This window comes from Elgaria multicarinata, chromosome 18, assembly GCF_023053635.1.
Source record: "Elgaria multicarinata webbii isolate HBS135686 ecotype San Diego chromosome 18, rElgMul1.1.pri, whole genome shotgun sequence".
In the NCBI taxonomy this organism is placed as follows: domain Eukaryota; kingdom Metazoa; phylum Chordata; class Lepidosauria; order Squamata; family Anguidae; genus Elgaria; species Elgaria multicarinata.
The window spans coordinates 10,288,411-10,313,458 of record NC_086188.1 but is presented as its reverse complement, the minus strand read 5'-3'; the positions used below and the strand labels follow the sequence as shown (position 1 = coordinate 10,313,458).

Below are 25,048 nucleotides of genomic sequence, written 5' to 3'. Positions count from 1 at the left end.
CAAGGAGCCCCTTTTGGGAACTAGAGCCGTTTAAAGATGGCGGCGTCGGCGGCCGTGAAAAGGCGACTTCGCTGAGGGGGCAGGGAGAAAGGGGCGAAAAAAAAGGCTTCCGCGACGGAGAAGACGAGGCGGCGACGAGGAAGAAGGCGCTCCCCCGCCTCAGTTTCTACCCCTTACCCCGCTTTGGTGGCGGTCGGGTGAGGAGAAAACACACCGCGAGCCCTAGAGAGAGGAGCGGCGGGGACATTCCGGGCATGGCCCAGGTGGGTGCCGGGCCTGTGGGCTCCGGCCGGGCGCGGGGAAGAGGACGGGGCCTTGCGCGGCCTGGCCGCCTTCCTTCACGGTCGTGACTCGCGAGAGCCCACTCGGCCCAGGCCCTGCGCCGCTTTTCGGCTATTGCAGGCGGGGGGGGGCGGCGGATTTTCCCTTCGTCACCCCCCTCGGCTTAGCCTCCTTTTCCCCACTCTCCGGCTGGGAGTTCCGGGGAGAGGAGGGGGCTTCTGAGGCCTCCTCGGTGGGGGGGGGCGGACCTTGTTGCGGGTCATTCGGGAGGGCTTTGAATGAGGCCGAGGCGGGCATCTCTCTTCCCTTCTCCTCCCCGGTCTTTTCTGTATGCTGGTAGGAGTCATTTGTGGGTGGGGGAGAAGGGGTTGGACGTATGAGGGAGCCTTGAACACATCCCAGCCCCGGATTCCCTCCAATTATAGTTTGATCATGGAGATGATCTAACTATAGAACCAAAGGCTGAGGGGTTGTCATAAAACGGTTAGGAGGTTCGGCCCACTCGGCCGCCACGCTTCTCCCCTCTTCCCCGAAACCAGGATGATCAGAGGTCTAGAAACAAAGCCCTATGAAGAGAGACTGAAAGAACTGGGCATGTTTAGCCTGGAGAAGAGAAGATTGAGGGGAGACATGATAGCATTCTTCAAATACTTGAAAGGTTGTCACACAGAGGAGGGCCAGGATCTCTTCTCGATCCTCCCAGAGTGCAGGACACGGAATAACGGGCTCAAGTTAAAGGAAGCCAGATTCCAGCTGGACAGCAGGAAAAACTTCCTGACTGTTAGAGCAGTACGACAATGGAATCAGTTACCTGGGGAGGTGGTGGGCTCTCCCACAGTAGAGGCCTTCAAGAGGCAGCTGGACAAGCATCTGTCAGGGATGCTTTAGGGTGGATTCCTGCATTGAGCAGGGGGTTGGACTCGATGGCCTTGTAGGCCCCTTCCAACTCTGCTATTCTATGATTCTATGAAATAAGAAGGGCCCAATTTTTTCTTACTCAAAAAGCCCAGGTGAAAATGAATGGCGCCCCTCTTTCCCCCCCCCCCTTTCAATTTTGAGCTATAGTTCAGTGATAGACCACTTGTCAGGCATGCAGAAGGGATCCGATTCAATTCTTCCAGTTTCTTTCCTCTTTTTAGCAACAAAGAGAAACAGGCAACCTTCTGCTGTCAAATACACTAAAACAAATTCAGGTTTATTGTGACATGAGTTTTCCTTAGCTAGAGCCCACTTGGTCAAAAGCATCTTACCTTAAGAGTTTTCAGATGGGCATCCTTGCGTGTTTGATGAAGTGGGGCCTAGTTCATAAGAACATATTGCCATGCAGTACAAAATTTAAGAAAAATGCCACATTGGTATACTTGCTTGATTTATATCTAGCAGTTCCACTCTTAAAAGAGTACTCACAGAGGTTTCCAATATAGTAACATAAAAATAATACGTCATCTGCCTTGTTTCTTGGATGTTGATGAACAGCCAGCCTTCTTCCTAAATTTTTAATTTCTCCCAGGAAGATAGTGAGGTAGCTGTTCTACCCAGCCTATCCTGCTATTATTTGAAAGGAGTTGTGCCTCACTCTGAAATTCAAGCTAGTCCTTGCACCTTTAGGAGTATGTGTGGTGTTGAACTAGTCCCCAATCAAAATTTGTACCTTCACAGTTCTTATAGGCTGGACCATCTCTGTGTCTCAAAGTGTTCTTGTGTTTTGAAGTGGGGGGGGGGGGGGAAATGATTCTCAGGTATCCTAGCTTCTTATGTAATACCGTTAAGTAGTAGCGTTATGTTTTTTGGAGGTATAGAAGCAGGGCCAATTTTTTTAAAGAAGATAATCCTAGAACTTTACTTGCAGTCATATATATGGCCAGCCCTTGAACATGTGGCTTGGAATGTTTAAAAAGGGTGAAAGCTGTTTCTCACTCAGGAGCAAATTAGAGATTGGCTGAGTGGATGCTGGAAGACCATGTTGGGATATTTGTGCATCCAACTTGCAAATTGTCTAAGCAGTGTCCCAGTTGGTAATGCCTTAAAATAATTTCTCTTATTGTGCTACTAATGAAATTATGAAGTCTAGGAGCTCTCTTTTTAGAAATGATTTTGGGATGTTGATGAGTAGTCTAGAGACAAGACATTTGAATTTTGAGATTTCGTTGTAATGTTCTTTCAAAACATGATTGCTTTGCCTAAGCTTTGTGCGACTCTCAACAGCCTTAATTCAACCTTGGAAATCATTACAAGAAACTACTAGCCTACAAAAGCTGTTAACTTAGCCTTCCTGTCAGTACTGCTACGTCATCCAGGCAGTTTGAGCAGGGAGCCTGGCTTCCTGTTAATCTTGGATTCTTTTTTGTTTTATTCATACTGCAACATGAAACAACACATTTTTATGCTAAGCAAGGCTAGTTTAATTAGAGAGTGAAGGATAATGGAGAGAAAATTATATTGAAATAGTACAACACTTTCCAATCATTTAACTACGGCTGTGAGCCTAAACACACTTAATTTGTAATAATTGCTCAGAAAGAGGGACTTGCTTCTCAATTGTAGGTAAATAAATTTAGGATTGAGTAGTAATTGTGTGTTAACCTGGCATAGTTTTGTTTCCCCAAAACACTTAAATGTAAAAGGAGGGGACTTTTAGACATCCCAGGTTAGAAATCTTTGACAGTTATTTAGTTGGAAAACAATGTAGGCAGAGCTATATGCTAGAATTGCTACAGGAAACATTGGTTTCCTGTAGTGGGGGTCTCCTCAACAGACAAGTGTGGAGTAAAAATGTGCCTGGAGAATTTAATTAGCCCAGGTTTCCCAGATCTTTATACACAGGTACTTCAGAAATTAAGTTCTGCACTCTACATGTTTGCTGCAGAAAATATTGCTGGTGCATCAGTGTTTTCAAGAACAATCATAATATTTAATAATGCTCTTAATCTGTCTGTTGCTCAAATTCTGGAAGAAACAGTGTAATTCATAGAAAGTGTGATTGTGGTATATCTGTTCCCCACCCACTCTATCCATACAACAGCTTAGATTGAGGAGAGGCATAGTAATGTGAGGTTTCCAGAAAATTGATGCCGTTGGAAGTAATCTAATTTACCATGTTTATTTCAGTTGTGTTTAATAAACAAAGAAGCTAAACAAAGTACCCTGTGTTAACATTTTGTCCCAATGCACCATAAATATTTAGTGTGAAATATTACAGGGGGAAATTAAAGCACAACTTAATGTGATTTAAATGTTACATTATATGAAATATTTTATCCGAATACTTGTAAAAATTTAAAGATGATACCATGAACTCCCCTTATATTGTTTAAATTAAAAAAACAAAGGTAATGATGTATTAATATATTATTAATGTTGACATATTAATACATTTTAGTAACCCAATGAACTCTGTATGACATGCTGACAACTGCTCATCTGTTTCATTTGACTTTCAACTCTCTTACTCTGAGATTAATAGGGGAACCTTCATTTTCACTGTCCCTACTTATTAGTTCCACTTCACCCTGAGATATATATGTATTTCAATGAGATATAGGTGTTCTTTCACATCTTTGCTACAGATAATCACCTGAAAAACATTACTTACAACTTTGAAACTGCCATGGTTGTCTAGTGCTGTATGTATAGTTGGTATCCATTCATTGTTACTGAAGAACTTATGAAAAGGAAAGTTTCCACAGAAAAATAAAGCACTAGAAATTATTCCTTTTTGGAAAACAATCTGCCCCATGCTCTCCTGATGTTTTGGATTAAAATCCTTATAAACCCAGCAGCGTGACTAGGGATTATGGGAGCTGTAGTCTGAAACATCTGAAGGGCACTGGGTTATCTTCACCTGACTTAGATGGACATTTCTCACTTTTGGGACCCTGATCAAAACAGTATTGTTCATTTCCAACTTATGCAAGCAGGAGCTTGCTTCCAATTTATCCACAGGAAAGTTCTTCAATGCTACTGATTTTGGAAGTGAACTTCTAGACTTTCATCTGTGTTTATTTACCTTTCTTCCTTCAAAATACACTTAATTGAGGGAGTGAAACACTTGTATCTATTCTGTCTCCCATCTTTTCAAATTTACTCATCCTTAGAAGGAGCAACAGGGAGTGTGGCTTGTGCTGAAGCTGCGTATTTGATTCTCTTGAAATATTTGGGGAGGTTCTTCTTGTTAACATTTTGACTCGAGCAGATTCATCCCTCTGGGCTTGGGGGCATGGGTGAGGGGGAGTAATTCATTTATTCCTTGCTATTAAGAGAACTTAAAACCTTTTGTTTGGGTTTACATAGAGGGACTTGGAGAAATCAATTAGCAACAGGTAAGCAATTACTGTCTATCTCTCCATGGGTGCTGCACTACTTGGGCAAATTGCTGTACTTCACATGGTTACATGTGATTCACACATGTCTGTTTTGTAGTACATAGTACAAAAAGCCCAGATTGAGACTGTATGCATACAGTAGAAATATTTTTTTTATCAATTTGTTAGCTGCTGTTAGGATTTTTATAGTGGGAAGGGGAAATTATGTAGCACTACACATAATTTTAAAATTATCCCTACTACAATCTGTAAAGGTAGTCACTGTTGTAACCTCAGGCACCTTATGTATGGTCTGCTGAGGCTTACTGAAGACTATGCAGAGAGTATTGATTTGAATCCTGGATCATTTTTCTTGTAGGCTGTGCTCTTAATCATTATACATAACTAGTCCTTCTGCAGAAATGTATGCATTTGTTGCACAGCAGGAACGGGCCTAAGAAATAACATGCATTTCCCAAGATTTCCATGTAGGAAATCGTTCTTGTGTGAAATAACTGCAAAGATAATGGGATTGCTCACAGTGGTGTAAGTCACTGGGATCGTACCAATGTTGAATTCGTTTAGGTTGGCTCTGAATATCAGGTTTATTTTTCTTTAGGTAAAATTAATATTTGCGAGGCATTATGGTGCTTACTTGCCTGCTTAGAATTGTTGAATTTACTTAATAGGTAGTTAAATATCCCTTATGCAAAAGATAATGTAATGTCTTTCTAAAGCAATATTTTCTGTGTGAAGGTATTAGCTTTCTACAACAAGTGGGCCAATAACAGTTTGTTGCAGTCTGTTTAGCAATCTGTTGCTTAGACTTAAAGAAAAAATAACCATTTTTGCACAGCCTGGTTTAAAACATTTTGCTTCATCAGGTTCATTGGGTAACCATAAATATTGCTGGCTGTGATGCTTTCTAACAACGTAGAGTTAAAACTGATGTCATTCTGAGTTTTGTGTCGTGCACTGAGTTTTGTGTACTTCGTAATCATAAAACAATAGAGATTTAAAGCTTCTCTGTGACAACTCCTTTTTTTTCTTCCTAGGTTGAAATAAGAAAAGGACACCTGCATGCGGCCAGTGAAGATGCTCTTTGCTTCGACACCAGCTATTTAAGCTGAATGCATTGTGATTTCCAGTAATTGAGACAGTGATTCTGAAAGCTGTCTACATTAATGAAAAGAACAATGTAGTCAGCTTAATTGAATCATCAGTGTTGCTTATTGAATAGAGCATGACAAATCCTGTCTTGATGGACTTCTGCATGTTAGGAGTATAGATTTATTTGCCTTTTTTTTTTAATTTAAAGCCTTGTGGGGTGGTTTGGTTTTGTTTTTTTGTAAGTTTTAATAATGGAGAATTATGAAAATGCACCTCCCCTCCCAAAAGAGCCGGCAACAGAAGTGAATGTGGAGAACCATTCTTGTCCCCCACCACTGCCGCCTAATGAACAGCCTCCACCACCTCCCCTGCAAACGTCCAGTGACGCAGAGGTAATGGACGTTGGCTCTGGTGGTGATGGACAGTCAGATACCCCTGCTGGGGACGTGCACACTGTCGACAGAACACAGCTTCTCACAAAGGGATCTTCATGCTACAAAAGTCGTCTTATCGTAGATCCTAATAGTGACCAAAGCCCAAGAACTGCTCGTCACGCGCCTTCAGTTAGAAAGTTCACCCCTGATCTTAAGTTGCTTAAAGATGTAAAGATTAGTGTTAGCTTTACAGAGAGCTGCAGAAGTAAAGACAGAAAAGTGCTGTACACTGGAGCTGAGCAAGTTTATGAGACAGATTCAGATTTAGGTATTAATAATGTCAATGGGGATATGCATGCTTGTCCTCTTGCTGGGGGTAGTAATGGTCAAACTACATGTGTAGCTGGTGAAAATGATGAGAAAAAGGAGGATGAAAACGATGTAGATCAGGAAAAACGAGTGGAGTATGCAGTTCTGGATGATTTAGAAGATTTTACTGACAATTTGATGGAAATAGATGAAGAAGGAGGTTTTACATCTAAAGCAATCGTTCAGAGAGACAAAGCGGATGAAGAGACCTTAAACTATTCTTATGAGGTAAGTAAATTCTATTCCTAATTTCGGGGGAGAGGGGGGAAGCCTGTACAGGATTTATCTGTGTTAACTAAAACGTTTATTAAGGTAGCTTTTTTTTATTAACACATTTTGGATGTTTAAGGCTCCTTAACCATAAAAAGACACATTTAGACAGTGCTGAGAATGGATGAGGTGCTACGTTATGTGTAGGCTGTGGTCTTTATTCATCTCTTTCCTGAATATCAAAAAAGTGTTTAGTAAGATTGAGAGGTTTGCTACTTTGATTTTTAGTTGCCCTATGATGATGATAAGTATTTGTAGATAACTTTTGAAAATAATAATTCTTGCCTTCCTGTGTCAGGATAGTCTGGGGAGGAGAATAGCTATAGGGCCACTGTATCTGACAATTTGTTTTTCAGGATGAATTTGATAATGATGTGGATGCTCTGCTGGAAGAAGGTCTTTGTGTTCCCAAGAAAAGGAGAATTGATGAGAAATATGGAGGGGAGAGTGACCATCAGTCTGATGGTGAAACAAGCGTGCAGCCAATGATGACCAAAATAAAAACTGTTCTTAAAAGTAAGTTAATTACATGTTATCTATAATGCTATATATAGACATTTTTGCAATTAGTGATCTGAATACTCACAAAGATGCTGATTCTTTCAAGCAAGCAGTTTCATAGATTATGCCTTTGACCTGCCAAGTCCTAACGCAGCCCACCAGCCATGCCTGATAGCACCTCTGATTCTGCAGTCCAAGCAGGTAGTAAATCCAGGAACTTTGTGAAGTCTCTCATGGGCCACCATACATTGCTTGGTAGGATGTGTTGGGCTTGGAGAGTCACACGGGTTATGTAGACCTACCTTGAATTTAAAAATCTCACAAGGGCCTGGTTATGTTGTCTGAATGCAGTGCATTTTCCACAGGGTGTGTTGGTGTGTTGTCTGAACACAGTGCATTTTCCTCAAGGTGACATGTTAACCATGTTGTGTGGTTTATTTTTCTCTAACAATTCAGCTTGAGAACCCATGGCTTATTGTTGGGTTGTTCAAAATGGTTAACAAGCCACGCTGCATGGTTAACTAGCAGCCCTGCAGAAAATGCACTTGGTCTAGACAACATGGTAACCCATCTTGTAGAAAAAAGCACTGTGTTTAGACAATAACCCATTGGAAAATCCGTGAAGGGTACTATATTTGCCCTGCTATTACAGAGCACAAATTTGCAAGGTGCTGTACAAGCAGGAAAGAATTTACAGTTATTATTCTAATGTGGCCATACACTGTCTCAAATCGGTAGCTCTCAAAACTTACAGCACAATCCTTTGCAAGTATACTCAGAAGTAAGTTGTGTTAATTGGGACTTGTCAAATAAATGTACATGAGATTGTAGCCTAAATAAAGTTAATCTGTGATGTGGAAAAAGGTTTGAAATACTTTGCCTGAATGCAAAGTTGACACTGCTTTACAGAGAACAACTTGAATTTGTAATGAATACATTGTAATAATGCTTTCAGTCCTGCTGAAGAAAGCTGAGTGGGAACTAGAACCTGGATCTCCTGACTCCCAGTCCAACACTCTAGCCACTACACCACACTGGCTCTCCCTTGTCAGAAGGAAAAGCAGTCACATTCTTTATTAAATTTAGAGATATGGAATGCTGATTGTGTGAGAGCCAAAGTAGCTTGGGGGGGGGGGGAGTTTAAGTCCTACATATATTGTGGAAGACGAATGTTGAAATTAATGCAATTGTATAGTTTTAAACTGAATATCAGTTTTGCTTTCATGCACTTTTTGCTGATCAAAATACAGGATATTAGTTTCATCATGAAAGGCAAATTGGCTCTAAACTTTGGATACAGGCTGGAAATGCCATCTGAGCTAATCTTTTATGAAATCTTGCATGGGACATCTTAGTGCATTTGTATGGCAACAGGGTACTTTAAAAATCAATTTGCAGAGTCCTTGTTTCATGCCATCCTGGTTATTAACTAGAATATGGGAGGTGTATTCACAAGCTTTGTATTTACAAGCTTTGGAAGGCTAGTACAGTGAGTAGTTTCTCTCTCTCTCTAGGTCGTGGCCGCCCTCCTACAGAGCCTTTGCCTGATGGATGGATCATGACATTCCATAACTCAGGCATTCCTGTATATTTGCACAGAGAATCCAGAGTTGTTACCTGGTCCAGACCTTATTTCTTGGGAACAGGAAGCATAAGGGTATGAAAACTTCAATCATTTTGGGAAATTTAAGTTATTAGATATAAAAATGTTTCTGCAGAGTCTTGTTTTGTTTTTATTATTATAATTAATAAAGGTATTACTAACAGAGGGTCTCTGAATTTTTGTGTGTAAAGACCTAGTTTTATTTTACTTAGGAGATGTGTATATGTAGATTGTTATGTAAGTTGATAAACCAAATTATATATAAAGACCTCAAAATCTGTCACTCATAGCAATGTGATGAAAAAGTATGGTCTATCTTAATGTCATTTATGTACTTATGTTAGACATTCCCTGTATCCCAAAACAATATTAGATCATTTTCTAAAATGATCTAACTTCACAAACCCTGAGTCATTGGTATTGAAATTAGATTTATTAATGTATCATTGTTTATTGATTGAGCAATTTCTCTATTCATGGAGGATAGGTTTATCATTACCTATTAGTTGTGATTGCTATATGGAACCTCCATATTCAGGGCAGTATGCCATTGAATACTGGTTCCTGGGAGGACTGTTGCATTCAGGTCCTGTTTGTGAGCTTCTTGGATGTATCTGGTTGTTCATGGTTGTATCTGGTTTCTTAATGTGGAAAGCAGGATACTTAACTAGGTTGACCTTTGATCTGATCTAGCAGGGCTCTTTTTATGCTTCTAAGAATTACATTAGCAAAAGGAAGAGAAAACTAGTGGGCTGACAACAATGTAAAGAAAGTTAATTTTTCACAATACTGCAATCTACAAAGTGATATTGCTGCACGATCATTCATTAAAATGGACATTTTGTAGGAGTATTCCAGTCGCAGTGCCTTATGGATTGCATGCACTTTTACATGGCTGTATTTATAATTCAGTAACTGAACATTAACAAATAATATTTATTACTGAAAATATTGGAAGGAACGTCGATCACTCAGGATCACTTGCACAATGGAAGTACCAGGGTGTCGTTCCCATTTGTTTATCTATCTGTGCACCTGTGTGTTTATATATACACACAACTTCACTTCAGATAGTACAGAAAAGACATGGGTAACATGCTGTAGAATCAGAGACCAACTGGTTTTATAATGTGATGTCAAATGTTTGCTTTAAACATATGTTTTTCATGTAGCAAAACTAGACAGAATTCTCAGAATTATGAAGTATTGCTAGTCCGTGATAGGAGGGTGCAAGGCAGGTGAGCATTCAAGATGTGCACAAAAAGGTAAAGAAGTCTCAGGATGCCATAGAAAAGTTTATTGTGCAAAAGCTCAACATGTTTCGGGCTCCTGTTTTTTTAGGCCTTCTTCAGGGGGTTGTTATAATGTCTGCAGAAATTATTAACAACAAATTATCTTGTGATGCTGACTAGCAATTTGTTAATTATTTCTGCAAACGTTGTAACGACCTTCTGAAGAAGGCCTAAAAAACAAGAGGCCGAAACATGCCACACTTTTGCACAGTAAACTTTTCTATAGCACCCTGAGACTTCTCTCCCTTTTTGTGTACAGTCAGTGATAGCGCAGCTGTATAGCACACTGCGAATACCATTGGTAATGACCAGATTTGGGTTTTATAGACTTGTTCTCATATTTGAACTTTTATTTGCAGAAGCACGATCCTCCTTTGAGTAGCATTCCTTGTTTGCATTATAAAAAAATGAAGGAAAATGAGGAAAGGGAACAAAGTAATGATATCACCCCAAATGGTGAAGTATCACCTATAAAACTCACGGATAAGTCTTTAGAATTGGATTGCCAAACAGAGGAGCCGGACTCCACTGCTGCTGATTCTGGGACTTTAGATGAGAAAGACCCATCTGGGGGAGATGCAGCACAAGGAGCCTTAGGTCAAGTTAAGGCCAAAGTTGAAGTGTGCAAAGATGAATCAATAGGTAAGTGCTGAAAATGGTAACTTTCATGTACTCACAATCTAGCTACATTTTCCAGGCTACCTTCTGGTGGAAGCCACGACACTCATGAGTTGGAGGGTTCCAAACCTCGGAGATGCCTGGGTGGTGTACTCACTACTTTTAACTGAATGCCAGTTCGGTATAGAGATGGGCAAAGGAGGAATATTCAAGATGACTGGGATTCTCCAGATATCATCTTGCTACTCGTCTCATGCCCGGTTTCCGTTTGTGTTTGCAATCACTGTTTGGTTTGCACGAACAAGAGATTTGTACAAGTTTCCCAAAATCTGCAGAACTTTCCTCTATAGACTAAAATGGGGCTGTTTCAGTCTACTGAGGAAATTTGCACATGTTGAACTGGGAATCAGGAAATGACTGTATGCTCACATTTGTCAATTTGCAAATAGGTATTCCTTCTTCCTGCATGCTTTCAATATAATTTGGATGTACCACGTTTAGTTGGGATTGCTATGTGCTGCTGCTGTTGTTTGACCTCCACTGAGAAACATACATTAACAAATGGAGCATGCAAAATAAAACTTCTCGATAAAACTTCATTTCAAATACTCCAACATACATGGTACAGTCATACAATTGTAGTGCTGTTAGGACTTGATCACCACCTAAGTAATCTGAAATGAAGCTCTGTTAGCCCTGCTTTTGTCTGATCCAAATTATAGCATGGAGAATCTTTCTGTGAGTCATATTTTCATATAATTTATACAGCTTACATATCAAGCTTTATTTAGTCACTGTCATACTAATAGGAAGGTGGCAGCTTTTGGTGGAGTATGCAGAATAACCAGGATTGATTATTTTTCCTAGAACTTGAAGATTTTAGACACTACCTTGAAAAACGTTTTGATTTTGAACAAGTAACTGTAAAGAAGTTCAGAACCTGGGCTGAGAGACGACAGTTCAACCGCGAGATGAAGAGGAAACAAGCAGAGTCTGAACGACCCATTTTACCAGCCAATCAGAAACTTATTACTTTGTCTGTACAAGATGCACCCACGAAGAAAGGTAGGTCATTTTGATGTATTTAGTTTATTTAAAATATTAGCACTGTGACTGCTGACTTAAAGTATTTGAGGCAGTTTAACAGTAGTAATGTGTTGAGTTTCAGTACTGTTTGTGTTTAACACTGGAAAATGTGGAATTCATTTTTATTTTGGTGTTAGGAGAATGCAGTGGCCTTCCTTGAACACTATGGCTAGTATCCAAAGAGCTACTTTAAGTTCACCCAAGGGCTTTTATATGCCTGATGGGATTTTTTAATTGGAGCTCCAGACCCTCATGCTATATTATCAGCTTCAACCCCTCAGCTCGCAGGTAACTCTGTCTGAGCCCCCTTAAACACAAATTGCTTGGCAGAACAAGTCATGGAAAGGGCATTTCTTAGATGAGTCTTCAGAGTAAACTGGTCATGAGAGAGAATGCATTCTAATTCTTGCAGTTATTAGTCATTGGGTTCTGTTTTTGGAGGAGTTCTGTAAATATTTTCCAATATGGAGTAGTTGGGAATTAAGGGCGTAGTGTATGCACATGCCAATCCAATGATCCCCTTTGTGCAGTGGAGGAACAGATACACTGCTCTTCCACTACACATTTAAGGTGGTTTGTGACGTGGGTGCTTCAAGCAGAGGCTGTTTCCAGGGGAAGTTCTTCCCCCCCCCCCCAAAAAAGCCACCCTTTACCATGGGGAGGGGTAGAAGAGGATAATACATGCCTGCTCCTCCAACCAAACTGAGTAAATCTGCAAACTAGCTGAAGTAATCTGTGTTTGGACAAGCTGTATTGGAAGGCTAACTTTATGATCAGGAGACTCTTAATCTGGAAATTGTTACATTTCTATTTATTAGCAATATTTATATACCACTTCTCATTTGAAAGAAACCTTGAAGCACATTATAAAAGAATAAGAACAAGCAAACAAAAAAGACCACACACTAGTTATCATGAGGATGGTACAAAGATAGCTTCTGGCCAGAGCAAACATATGTTTTCAATAAACACTTAAAACGCGCCAGTGTTTGAAGCTCAGCGTGCCTCAGAATGAAGATTATTCCACAGGGCGGGTGCCACTGCAGAGAAGGCCAGTCTCCGTGTCCTCACCAAACTGAAATCCGTAGGTTGTGGAGTGAAGATAGTGGTGGTGTGGGAGGTTGGCATAGGGGGAGACACTTGTTCTAGCAGTGAATTTCTCAAAGGCTCAAAACTGCATCCGTGAAATCTCTTTATTCTTCTAGAGTTCGTTATTAATCCCAATGGGAAATCTGAAGTGTGCATCCTGCATGAATATATGCAACGAGTCCTAAAGGTTCGACCTGTTTACAATTTCTTTGAATGTGGTAAGTCTTCAGCATAATGTTTTTGTAGGGTGATTGTTGATATAATATCTAAGTTTGAGCCAAGAAGTTCAGAAGAACTGATAGTACTGTATAAAACTTCCTCTTCCTCAATATGTTTTCGTTCCTTTCAGTGCCTGAAATAATGCAAACTAAAAAAAAAGTCCTCCTGGAGGTTTGGAAAGAAAATCTACTTCATTGTAAATTGAAGACACTTAGCTTTGCATTTATTTCTTTAAAACTTTTTTTGCTTTGCTCTTCAGTCAATACGGATCTCAGGAGAAGTAACAGATTAGTAAAAAAAACAAAAGACAGTCCATGCCGTTAGGCTTAGAATCTAAAACACAAGATGTAAAAGGAGAAAGGGATGGTGAGGGAAGAGGTAAACAAGCTAAACCAGGTCTTACACATTTAATTAATGTTAGTTCACAATGTTAATCATAAACACATGGCCTTGAAAACAAAAGACATTAGGATATTGACCAGCTAATATACAATCAAGAGAATCCTAAATCTAAAAGTGCATCCTTGAATAGGAAGTCTGCTGTATTTTCAGATTGTATGTTAGAATGCCGAACTTAGTTCTGTTACAGTCAGATGACTTAGGGAAATGTTAACTTTTATTCCATGTGATGGAAGCAACCTTTTTACATATATGGCCAAAACAGGTTTCTTATACCTCACAAGAATGATTTTTTTTCTCTGCAGCTTAGTATTATAAGGTTAGGGCTTATGTAGAATATAGTGACTTCCAATTTCCTCTCCTCCCTCTTTAAAGAGAACCCAAGTGAGCCTTTTGGAGCCTCAGTTATTATTGATGGAGTGACTTATGGGGCAGGAACTGCAAGCAGCAAGAAACTTGCCAAGAATAAAGCTGGTAATGTAAACATACTGAAGTAACACATATTGATTGCTATTGCCAGTAAGACTGCAGTGCAAATAATGTATGCTTGTCAGTTCACCTGTGTTAAATGGGGCTTACTCCATAATAAATATATGCTGGATTGGTGTACATGTAGTTTTAATGGATAGAATTAGCCACTGTGTGAACATAGTGCTGGACTAGATGGACCCTTGGTCTGATCCAGCACGGCTCTTCTTATGTTCTTAGAATTCAGTATATCATTCTTAAATGAAGAAATCAATTGTTTACTGGTTTTTAAACATTTGAGATTTACAGCTTAAGAATGTGTTGAGTGCCATTTTCTTGGTAGAAAGGTGGGATGCAAATCAAATAAATAATAAAATAAAGGGAAGCAATAATAAAACAAGGGAAGCAAAGGATGGTGATCAATGACTGTTTAAATCCCATTGACTTTAAACAGAGAGCAGTACTGCAACCCAAGGCTGATTTAAACAGTCATTGACTACCAGCCTTGGGTTGCAGTACTGCTCTCTGTTTAAAGTGAGCTTCGGCTATTGGGCGGTATAAAAATGTAATAAATAAAATAAATAAATAAATAAAATAAGTCAATGAGATTTAAACAGTCTTAACAGAATTGCCGTCCTGCTATTGTGCTCCCTTCCATGCCAGTGGCTCTTGGCCAGAACCCAGATGAAATGGGTGCTGAGTTCATAGTAGCAGTGCCTGGTGGATTGTGGCCATATTACTTAATGACACTTCTGTAAATGCTGTGCAGATAACCCGGTTATATCATTACAGAGATTTCCCCAAAAGCTGTAGAATAGAAATCTCTTCCCCACTATACTTGGGAAATTGTTTTATGATCATTTGCATTCTCAGGGAGGAATTTAAGATGGTAGAATACAGGATTACTGCAACATGTCACTATTTCAATAACTTATTTCTGCAGCCCGAGCTACTCTGGAAATCCTCATTCCTGATTTTGTGAAACAGACTTCTGAGGAAAAGCCCAAAGATAGTGAGGAATTAGAGGTATGGTTTACAGTCCTCTGCATGTTTACTTGGAAGTAAGTCCCTTTGAGTTCAGTGAGACTTACTCCTAAATATGTTTGCAGGATTACAGCTGTATTGGGGTTATGATCCATTGCTCATTTCCAGTGTAAAACGCTTCTGTGTAGGTTTTCTTTTAATAACTACTAGCGCTTTTGAAGGATGTACATATGCACTTTGAAGATATTTTATAGTGCTTGACATTAAAGTTTGTAAATAGTGATAATTGTAGACAAAATCTAAACACGTTTTGTCAGGTGATTGTCCTCAGGAAACGCACATTTATGCATTTCTTTCTTGCAGCTTTCCTCCTACTAGTTGGTCTTTGACTGTGTCAGGCCGATTGATAGCATCAGAGCTTTCCTATATTTGGAAACGTTTCCTACTAGCTTGTATCCAGAATAGCAAAGAGTTTGTGTGTATTTAAGATAAAATTTTATTGGGCTTGACATACCTGAGCAACTCTTGATCATGTTTGAGCGATCGTATCTTGGCTTAATTAGCCGAGATGTGAACAAGCCTTGTGCCTATGCATGCAGCCCCTTCCCTTCTCTTCCTTCCTCAGCATGCTGCTATTGAGCCCAGAAGTCTTTGGTTAATCATAGTTCCCTAGACTAAACCAGGATCTTAAACCAACTTCAAACAGCGGTGTGAAATCCTAGTTTGTTCCAAGCCTACTAACATTAGTCCGAATACAGCTGTTCCATGTACCTGGTATCATTTATAGGGATCGAGAATCATGTCTCCTTCTCCCACCCCACATCTCTCCTTCCCCACAAATCTTTCCTTTTTAAGGCTGGGCTTAAACATATCATGACTTCCTGAATCTTTGCTAATGGTATTCCAAAACTGTAATCACATACCAAGTAATGGATAAGAATCAGTGTGTGTGACCATTAAGTGATAACGATGTACCAATTTTGTTATAGTATTTTAACCATATCAGTATTGAGGACTCACGGGTATATGAACTGACCAGTAAAGCTGGACTCTTGTCTCCATATCAAATCCTTCATGAGTGCCTTAAAAGGTAAGGGTGTGTGCTAGTAATATGTTTTGTGGATCAAGGGGTATTTCTAAATTCAGGTCCCCTTAACCAGTATGCTGAGGGGCACTTTTTATTAATAAAAACTCTCATCTCTTCTTCTGTCTGTCCATCCATAACATAGCATTAGCACGATGAGAGGGCTTGTAGCTCAGTGGCAAAGCACGTGCTTTGCGTGCAAAAGGTCCCAAGTTCAATCCCAGACATCTCCACGTAGGGCAGGAAGAACTCCTGGAGAGCCACTGCCAGCCAGTATTGACAATACTGGGCTAGAGGGACCAAGGGTCTGACTCCGCGTAAGGCAGCTGCCTATGTTCCTAATTATTTATTTATTTATTTATTTAATTTATATACCGCCCCATAGCCGAAGCTCTCTGGGCGGTTTACAGAAGTTAAAAACAGTAAACATTTAAAAAGTATACGAAATTTAAAACCCATCAAAAACGTAAGAACAACAGTTTAAAAACAACAACATCCATTTAAAACAACAGTTCTGGGGTCCGTTAAAAGACAAACTTAGTGTTATTAAATGCGGTTAAATGCCTGGGAGAAGAGAAAAGTCTTGACCTGGCGCCGAAAAGATAACAATGTTGGCGCCAGGCAAGCCTCATCCCAGCCTCATGATTGAGAGGTGCTTACAGACAGCCCCTAACCTGTGATAGTTGATGTCCAGTAGTACCTAGGAGTCAGCCCCTGTAACAAATTCCGGTGGTACCTATTGCCCTTGCAGCTGGTCTGTGTGCTTCTGCCAATCAGTGTCAACAAACAAGAGGCTTGATAGACCAAGGGTCTGACTTAGCTTCATATGTTCCATAACGACTGGCCAGTTCAAGCATCTAGCTCTAAACCAAGAAGTTCCGCTTGTGCTCTCACATGCAAGTGAAATAAAAACTTGTAGGGGGAGATCGGTGCTTTGATATTTGCCCTGTGGGAGGTTGCCTATAACCTTACTCACACTGCTCTGCAGTGCCACTTCAGAACTTGTCCAAACGTGACCGTTCCGTTTTCCCTGTCACAGCACTGAATGTTCGTTTAGTTGTGTGTGAATAGAGAGGTGTACCATTGTTTATTCTTGTGCTTGGCTATTGGTTGTTCAGACACAATCCAGCACTTCAGACCCACCAATTTAAATGAAAGAGAATTAAGCTTGAAATCATTGGGATTTAAATGCTCATAACTTTGGCTGGAATGTCCATCTTCGTACGTTTGCATTTGCACATCAGATGTTAGAAGCTTTTTTTCCTTTTTCTTGGCCAAACCTTTTGTTCTACACAAGTGACAAGCTTAAATGTTGTCAGGAGGATGCTTAGAATGTTGGGTAAAAAACACTAATTGTACTTCAGAAATACAATTTTAAGGAACTCTTCATTAGCCAAATCCCTGACATTTGGAAGATCTTTGGGCAGACATGGTTCAGTTGGGTTTTATAAATAGATGGCTAAGATGCTAACAATATTCCATCTGTCCTTAAGAAATCATGGCATGGGTGACACATCCATAAAGTTTGAAGTGATTCCTGGTAAAAATCAGAAGAGTGAATATGTCATGACATGTGGGAAACACACTGTGCGTGGCTGGTGTAAGTATGATGGCTATTTTGAATTCCTTTGACAGAAATGTTCTTTTAATTTCTGCTTGATTATCTGGCATATGATGAGAATTAATTTTCCTGAATCTTAATGTGTGCTTATTCTGTGTTCTTGTGTATACTTGTCTCATGGCAGTGAGACCAACTTAAGATAGGCATTTGAATTCAGAGCAGTTAACCACAGCTCATGGTATTGAGAAACTAAAACGTTCTAAGGTTTTGGACTTGCAATTTGTTAATTCTCTAATCAATGGGAATAGAAAAAAGACATATGATTGAACTTCTGGATGCATAATTGATATGGAGGATTGTAGATACAATTTTCTAACACATGGTTTGCTGTACCTGTGAATACTTCTTAATTTGAGCACTTCCTTCACTGGCAAGCAGCTTGTCTATGACTTTCTCATTGACAGTTTCATAGGCAGTTAACCAACCCAGTGATTGAATTATTTGGAAAGGAAGTATGTTGTTTTGAGGGCCGGTTATATCATTGTCCAGTGTTGACTTTAATTCTTGCTACTACTAATCTGTGACATCTACTAGTAACTATGATGCAGATGAAAATGGTACAAATTTTCAGCAGCTCTGAAACTGCTGTAGCCTTTTTGTTTCACAAATATGATTAAGCAAAGATCATTTCAGAATTGGTTATATGATTAAAAAGGATATAGTACAGTAGCTAATTTAGACAAAGTACCGGATTGTTAAACATACTGGGCCTGATTTTTAAACTTCTTTCTGTGATGATTGTGCAGGTAAAAACAAGCGAGTTGGAAAACAGTTGGCATCTCAGAAAATCCTTCAGCTGCTTCACCCACATGTGAAAAATTGGGGCTCTTTATTGCGCATGTATGGTAGAGAGAGCAGTAAGATGGTTAAGCAGGTAAGATATATATCTCTGAAGGTTTGTATTCTTGATATCTTTTTATGCCTTGTGACTAGGAGGACAGGCATTAGAGCACCTAGATTATGTCTCTGATTGCCCCATTAAGTGCTCTGGTAAAAGCGAAGAGCTCCCATGAAATGACATGGAAGAAAATAAAAGGCTTGTTACTTGAGGATGGGTGCAAAACTATGCGCTATAGGGCATTGTGCTGGTTTCTGTTAGGGGAAATTTATTGTTCATTCAGTATCTAAATAGTCTGTTCCACTGTACATAAGTGGAACTCAGCAAGCGGCTGTCTTTGAGGCTTAAATGGATTCCTTTATGTTATGAGTGCTAATACTACTGTGCCTGTGGGTGCAATGCTATAGCAGCACTTAATGACACGATACAAACATTGCACAATATTAGATCATCAACCAAAAAAGTTTGTCTGTGAAAGAGAACTTCTCTCCCACCCTAGGAGAAAGGCTATTTTAAAATGGAACGCCCTGGTGAACCAAAAGCTAGTCAACCAACCAACTACAAAGAGAGAAACATCCATATTGATTATAGAAAGTCATTGTATGACTGCAGTCTGAATAATCTTGCCCTTTGCTTGAACTTGGCTTTCAACTAAAAATCAAGGAATCACGATTGTGAGTTGGTGCCTGAACTGGTACATTGGGTACACGTTTCTCATTTAAAGATGCAATATTGTCTTATTCGATTATAGATTGCATAGCTTGAAGTAACCTTATTCCTATTGAAGAAGAAAATTCTCCATGGGAGCTTTTGCTTTGCTTTAGTCTTTAATTGTTATGCTCTTGTGCAGGAGACTTCTGATAAAAGTGTGATAGAACTTCAGCAGTATGCCAAAAAGAACAAGCCAAATCTCCACATTCTGAACAAGTTACAGGAAGAAATGAAGAAATTGGCACAAGAAAGAGTGAGTGTGTGCATATTAATTAAAAAAAAAACCCTACGCTTTCCAATTCTGAGAACAAGCATGAAAGTCATACTTACAGTGCTGTTTAGTAAATTATTGTTGTACCTTAAAGATATTTAAGGTCTTTTTGAGAGGCCATGTATTTAGAAATAGTTTTTATTCTTGCATTCTTTTTTATCAAACTACCTTTAAAAAACAAATTAGTTGTCTAGAATACAAACACTTTAGAATATCTCAGGTTGGATGCAAGCAGCTGGACTGGTAGAAGCAGATATTCCTGCTTCCTCATCAGCCTAGCATCTTTTCCAGCACAAAAAATATATATAGTGTTGGGAGGCTGTTTTGAAGGAAGGAGGGGAAATCCCACAGAGGCACCTTCTGAGATTGGAACCCTTCTCTCTGGATCTAACCCCTCCTGTGCTATTGTGACTGTTGCGAATCTTGCTGTGATCGCAGCTTCTACATGGTGCCAGTTAATTTGCAACAACTGGCCATATTGTGAGGCTGGCTTTTGTTCTTGCATGGAAATCTTGCCATACAAAGGGGACAGCTTCCCATGTGGTCCATAAGTGTAGACAACTGGCTTGCACACTACTTTCCCACTTTAAGGTTCTTTTGTTTCAGGGGTTCTTAAATCAGTGGTTTTACTTTAGCACTTGTGATGTGCAAGCACAAATACCTTCCAGGCAGTCATTGAAAGTCTGTCCTCAACTCAGAGGATTAAATGCGTGAATGGGGACTTTCTCCTTTCTGTTCCATTATGGGTTCACTTGCCCTCTGGAGTGGTGGCTGCTGTTTTGAAGTGGACTTTGCACAGAATAATAACCCAATATTCTTGAATGAGCTGCATGCTGTGTAGCTTGTGAACAAACTGTTTGCTCCCACTTGACTCCTCCTGCTACTACAACCAGCTAAACAGACTAAAAATTATTTTGTGTGTGCATTGAATGAACTTGGGGATGCTAGCTTGTTGCTTCCTTTACAAGCCAAGATCATAAACTGAGGTTTATTACTCACTTATGAATCCTGGTTTATTTGGCAGCGACATCCCAGGATCTCTGGTTCAGACAACATGCTAAAAAATAATAATTCTGGTTTGACTATTCATGCTAGCAGGATGAGGCAAATGGGAGTAAACAGGCTGTACGTGTCAGCACAGAGCTCATTCACAGTAAGCTCCTCCAGAATCCTTATTTATCATTCCATGCAAATCATCTTTTGTGTTCCATATTTTCAAGAGAACGAGGTTTGTATCTCACTGTAAAGTTTTTCTAGTAATCAGTATGTGAAGAGCAAAGAGTACTAAATTTGAATTTTCTCTCTGTGGAAATAATTTAAAGTGTTGGCATCTCCAGTGAGGATCACATTTATATATAATTACGGTTGGTTTCTTACATTTTTAGGAAGAAACACGAAAGAAACCGAAGATGACAATTGTAGAATCTGCTCAACCTGGCAGTGAGCCTCTGTGTACTGTTGATGTGTGACCGGAAGGTGTGATAAGTGGGGAGCAATAAAAAAAAAAGTGAAGAAAACTAGTTTTTTCCAACAATTAAGAATTAGTTTACTTCAGAATGCAAAATAACAATAATCCAAGTGGCTCCAAATATGCATTGTTCTTTTGCAACATGGCAATAGTACGGAACGTTGCATTTTTACCTCCCACGATTTACATTTATACCAGAGAGCAAAATCCTCCGTGGGCCAATGCAGAGAGGGCAGGAGGCAGGCTTGTTCACATAACATAAGCTGAAGCAAGCCACTCCCCTCACCCCATAAAAGTATCCATGCTGTCTTTAATAGATGTGTTTAAAGATTAAATCCAGAATATCTAAGTAAAGGGTGGCGTGAATGTATAATATAGGAATATAACTGTACACGCTCTTGTAGGAACATGCTGACAACTTTTTCCCCCCGAAGAAGAGCTTTGTTGCATTTCAGCACAGAATAATATGCACTGATCAAACACTTTTAACAGCTACATTGTGGAAAGCAATGTTCTTAAATGCCATTAATGTTAGGCCAGTAGTGCTGCTTGTTCATGAATTTTGACAGGTGTAGGATTTTTAACAGCCTGGTACACCAATCTCCTTTTTCTTTGGACAAGAAGAAGGGTACCCGGCACTGTTGAAGCACCAACGTGTGCACCTTTTAATTGGTTTTTTTTTTTAGCATAGGAAAATGATTGTTTACGTACAAGTCGGACAGTAATATATGGCTCTTCATGTGCTTGCTACACTGAACCTTGATGAAGTACCATTGCTCCGTTCATATTGGTGAGCCTTGTGAGAGAACCCTCTACAAGATTCATCAGAATGAACTGAGAATATGCAGCAGCAGCACTTAGTGACTTACATTTTCTGTCACTTTTAAGATGCCAGTTGAAAAGCAACTTTAAAATATACCTGGAGTTCCATCACTTAAAACAGAAATGTAATAGCATCTCTTGCACCATATGGTTTTTTAAACAAAAGAAAAACTGTTTCCTTTGTGGCTTGACTATTGGAGGTCAGGAAAATCACTGGAGTAGTTTTAACACTTTTTTTTAAAGTTCTCACTGGCTTTGTTTTACTAAATGTTTAGCATTTGCAGAGTAGTTTCTGCTGTGGAAACTATTAGAATGTAAGTTGGGGTACATCAGGGAGGACTTTAATAAGACCTTCTGCAAACGTTGTATTGAGTTGAAATAAAGAACATAAATATGCAAGTGTTGTCTTACATACAGTTTCTTAAGCTGTCAGTACTTGGCTACAAAATACTTTTGAGTAGCAAACCCCCCACCCTGCTCTCATCCAATAATTTATTCCAGAAATATATTTACACTTTTTTTTTACACCAAAAACACTACAAAAATGGTTAGGTATCCACTTCAGTGCCACTGACTTTAGCCCCTTTTCTGAAATATCTCCTAATACGTCTTTAATTGGCAGCGGTCATTTGGCTTAAGGTATACCACCTCCAGATGTCCCCTGCTGCAGCAGGCAGGAAAGTAATGCATCAGGAGGCATAAGGTTCATTGTTCTACTAGTGAACTACTCAGTTAAACATCTGATACAGATGCCCATTTGCAAAGCAATAATTTTATCATGGGGTACATATAAGACTTGGTAGACCAGTTATTTGTATAGTCTTAAAACCACCTTTCTATGCCTAATTTGTAATCCAGGGAAATGCTCAGATTCTCTTACAGTTATGTACCCTTTATGATGTACGTTACTGCTTGGCAAATAGCCATTTTGATTCACCCAGTTTTGGGCCACCAATACTGAGAGAGCTTGGTGTGCATGGGAGATTCCATGTAATATTGGAAACAAATCATTTAATGAAATGCTATTGAACATTTGCCCAAGCTGATAGTGTTTCTATTGAGCCACAGGAGGCAGATTACTTGGAGGTCTGTGTTTCCAGTATGTCATGCTTATTCCTAGTAATCTTCACAGTAGTAATGAGCCTATGCGAACACTGTGACTTTTACCTGTTGCCACTCCAGCTGAAATGTTTTTACCTGTACACAAACAATACTTGCAGTGCAAATAAATTTGCTCCTTCGCCATCTCTCCTGAAGACATTATTTGCAGCTCCTACAACGGATGAGTAGGACATTGTTCTAAATGCAGTGCCGCTGTGTTATGTTCTAGTTTTAGGCTTCATCTTTGTTGATTACTGATCTCATAGTAAAAAGTTAATGAAGGCAAATAGCCTTCTTTGCCTTTTAAAATAGTTTTTTTTTTAACACGTGCATCATACTTTTATCGGGGTGGGTGGGGAAGCGTGGTGTGTTTGTCAGCACTTCCCCAGCACATCACACACACCCTGCATATTCCCCCCCCCCCCAAATCAGAATGTTTTGCAGGCTTATCTGCACAGTATCCATGAATGCCTCATTCTAGAAGTGTTTGCCACACTGACCATCTTTAGTCTTACCTCAGTCTGCCAAGATCTGAAATCCTACAAAGGTTACCACTGCCCTTAAAACATTGAGATACATCATTGTGAACCAAAGGCTAGTACAAATTATGCATTCTTTAAAATAAAATAAAAATTTATGTGCTGCAGCCTCTCTGGCAAGATGTTCTGACAAAGCGCAATAAGTGCTGGAACAAACTATGTAACTGCTGTTGTCACTGTGAAGTATTCTTGTATTTCTGATGTTTACTATTGTTTGAGGTGTAAACAGTCTTGCATTTGCACATAAGCACAAGCTGCTATGATAGAAGGTGGGTTGTTACATTAACCTCCGCTTCTGCATGAATACTTATGCAGTGTGATTCAAGACATCCGAAATTGTTGCGTAACTTGTAACGTGTGGTTTTTCTAGTTATTTGACTGTCATGGTTTCAGTCCTAACAATGCCTAAAGCAGAACTGCTTCAAGACCTGTTTTTTTTTCCTTCATTAGATGAATACACTAATATGGATGAACTTCACAAATAAGCAACCATTCCATCCTCTAGAAATAGCTTTTGCTTTGCATATTATGTGCTGCTTGAGAGATGTAAGATACTGACTGGAAAGATACATTTTGTGCTTGTTTGAATGTTTAATATTGGGTGGAAAGTTACTCACTTCAGTGGGAAATCAGATGCTACCCACTTAAAACTACTAGTGGCTCAACTAAGCTTAATTAACAGATTTAGTGCTTGGATTCTCAGCTGCTGGAACCAAATCTACTGTTCTAACAGTTGTAACACTTGCAAAAAGTATTTCCTTCTAGCCCAGTTTCCATTTTATACTAGTCTGTATGCTTGAGTTTTGAGGAAAGAACTGGGAAATTAATAGCACCTGTGGGAACAGTTCCAAATTAAGCCAATCTGCCTGCCATTTGGAACAACTTACAGTGATTAATTACAGTATTGTATTTTGAACATGAATGTGACCAACTTGATGTTACTGGATGCTGTATGAATTATATGTCGAGTGCAGTTCCTTGATGCCAGTAATCAGTTGGTACAATTATAAAGCCTCCTTCATCGAGTCTCTGTTTTAGGTCTTTGAATACTTGTGTTTCTCCCCCAAATATTAGTTTTGAGCAATAAAGTTTGATATTGCATAAGATTCTGTGATTAACTGGTACTACAGATCATTGTTCATTCACTGCATTTTTTTAAAAAAATCATTCTTCAGGAGGGGCTGTTGTGGATAATTGAATTCAACATCAGTATCTTATATAGGACTGTCACCTGCTTAAAGAGAACTTTGGCAATCAATATATACATTTTAGTCCATTAACTGAGTGAGTTAAAATAGTACTTAAAAGAAAGCACACTTCTTATTTAGATGATGAGTGTATGCAGCCCTCCCACTCCATGTGAGAGAAGACAGAAAGTCCTCTTAAGCTGGGGCTTGCATTTTGCAATTTTATAGATACTTTTAAAAATGATTATCATTTACAAATCATTCTAATTCAGTTTAATGTTAAAACTCTACTTGTAAATATTGGATAGTAGCACCTTCATGCAGCCAAGGTAGATAACTCTTCAGCCTTGGTTCTCTGCTCTATCCAACTCCTTGTGCTAGCTAGTTGCCTTAAGGGGCTGCATCTTATTGCAGTGCTGACAAAACAGCTTTTAGATCCAT

At 39.4% G+C, this 25,048-nt stretch overlaps 1 protein-coding gene across 1 annotated transcript; it reads left to right on the top strand.

Moving 5' to 3' along the window:
* The first annotated feature begins 48 nt into the window (after positions 1–48).
* On the top strand, positions 49–24,534 carry DGCR8 (DGCR8 microprocessor complex subunit). Its single transcript, XM_063144384.1, has 14 exons — positions 49–263; positions 5,639–6,664; positions 7,063–7,222; positions 8,722–8,864; positions 10,462–10,744; positions 11,588–11,785; positions 13,012–13,113; positions 13,889–13,987; positions 14,925–15,007; positions 15,955–16,055; positions 17,543–17,649; positions 18,417–18,544; positions 19,359–19,472; positions 20,876–24,534. The coding sequence occupies exons 2-14, from the start codon at positions 5,945–5,947 to the stop codon at positions 20,957–20,959; spliced, it is 2,322 nt and encodes a 773-aa protein (XP_063000454.1). The 5' UTR covers positions 49–263; positions 5,639–5,944; the 3' UTR covers positions 20,960–24,534.
* Positions 24,535–25,048: the final 514 nt, after the last annotated feature.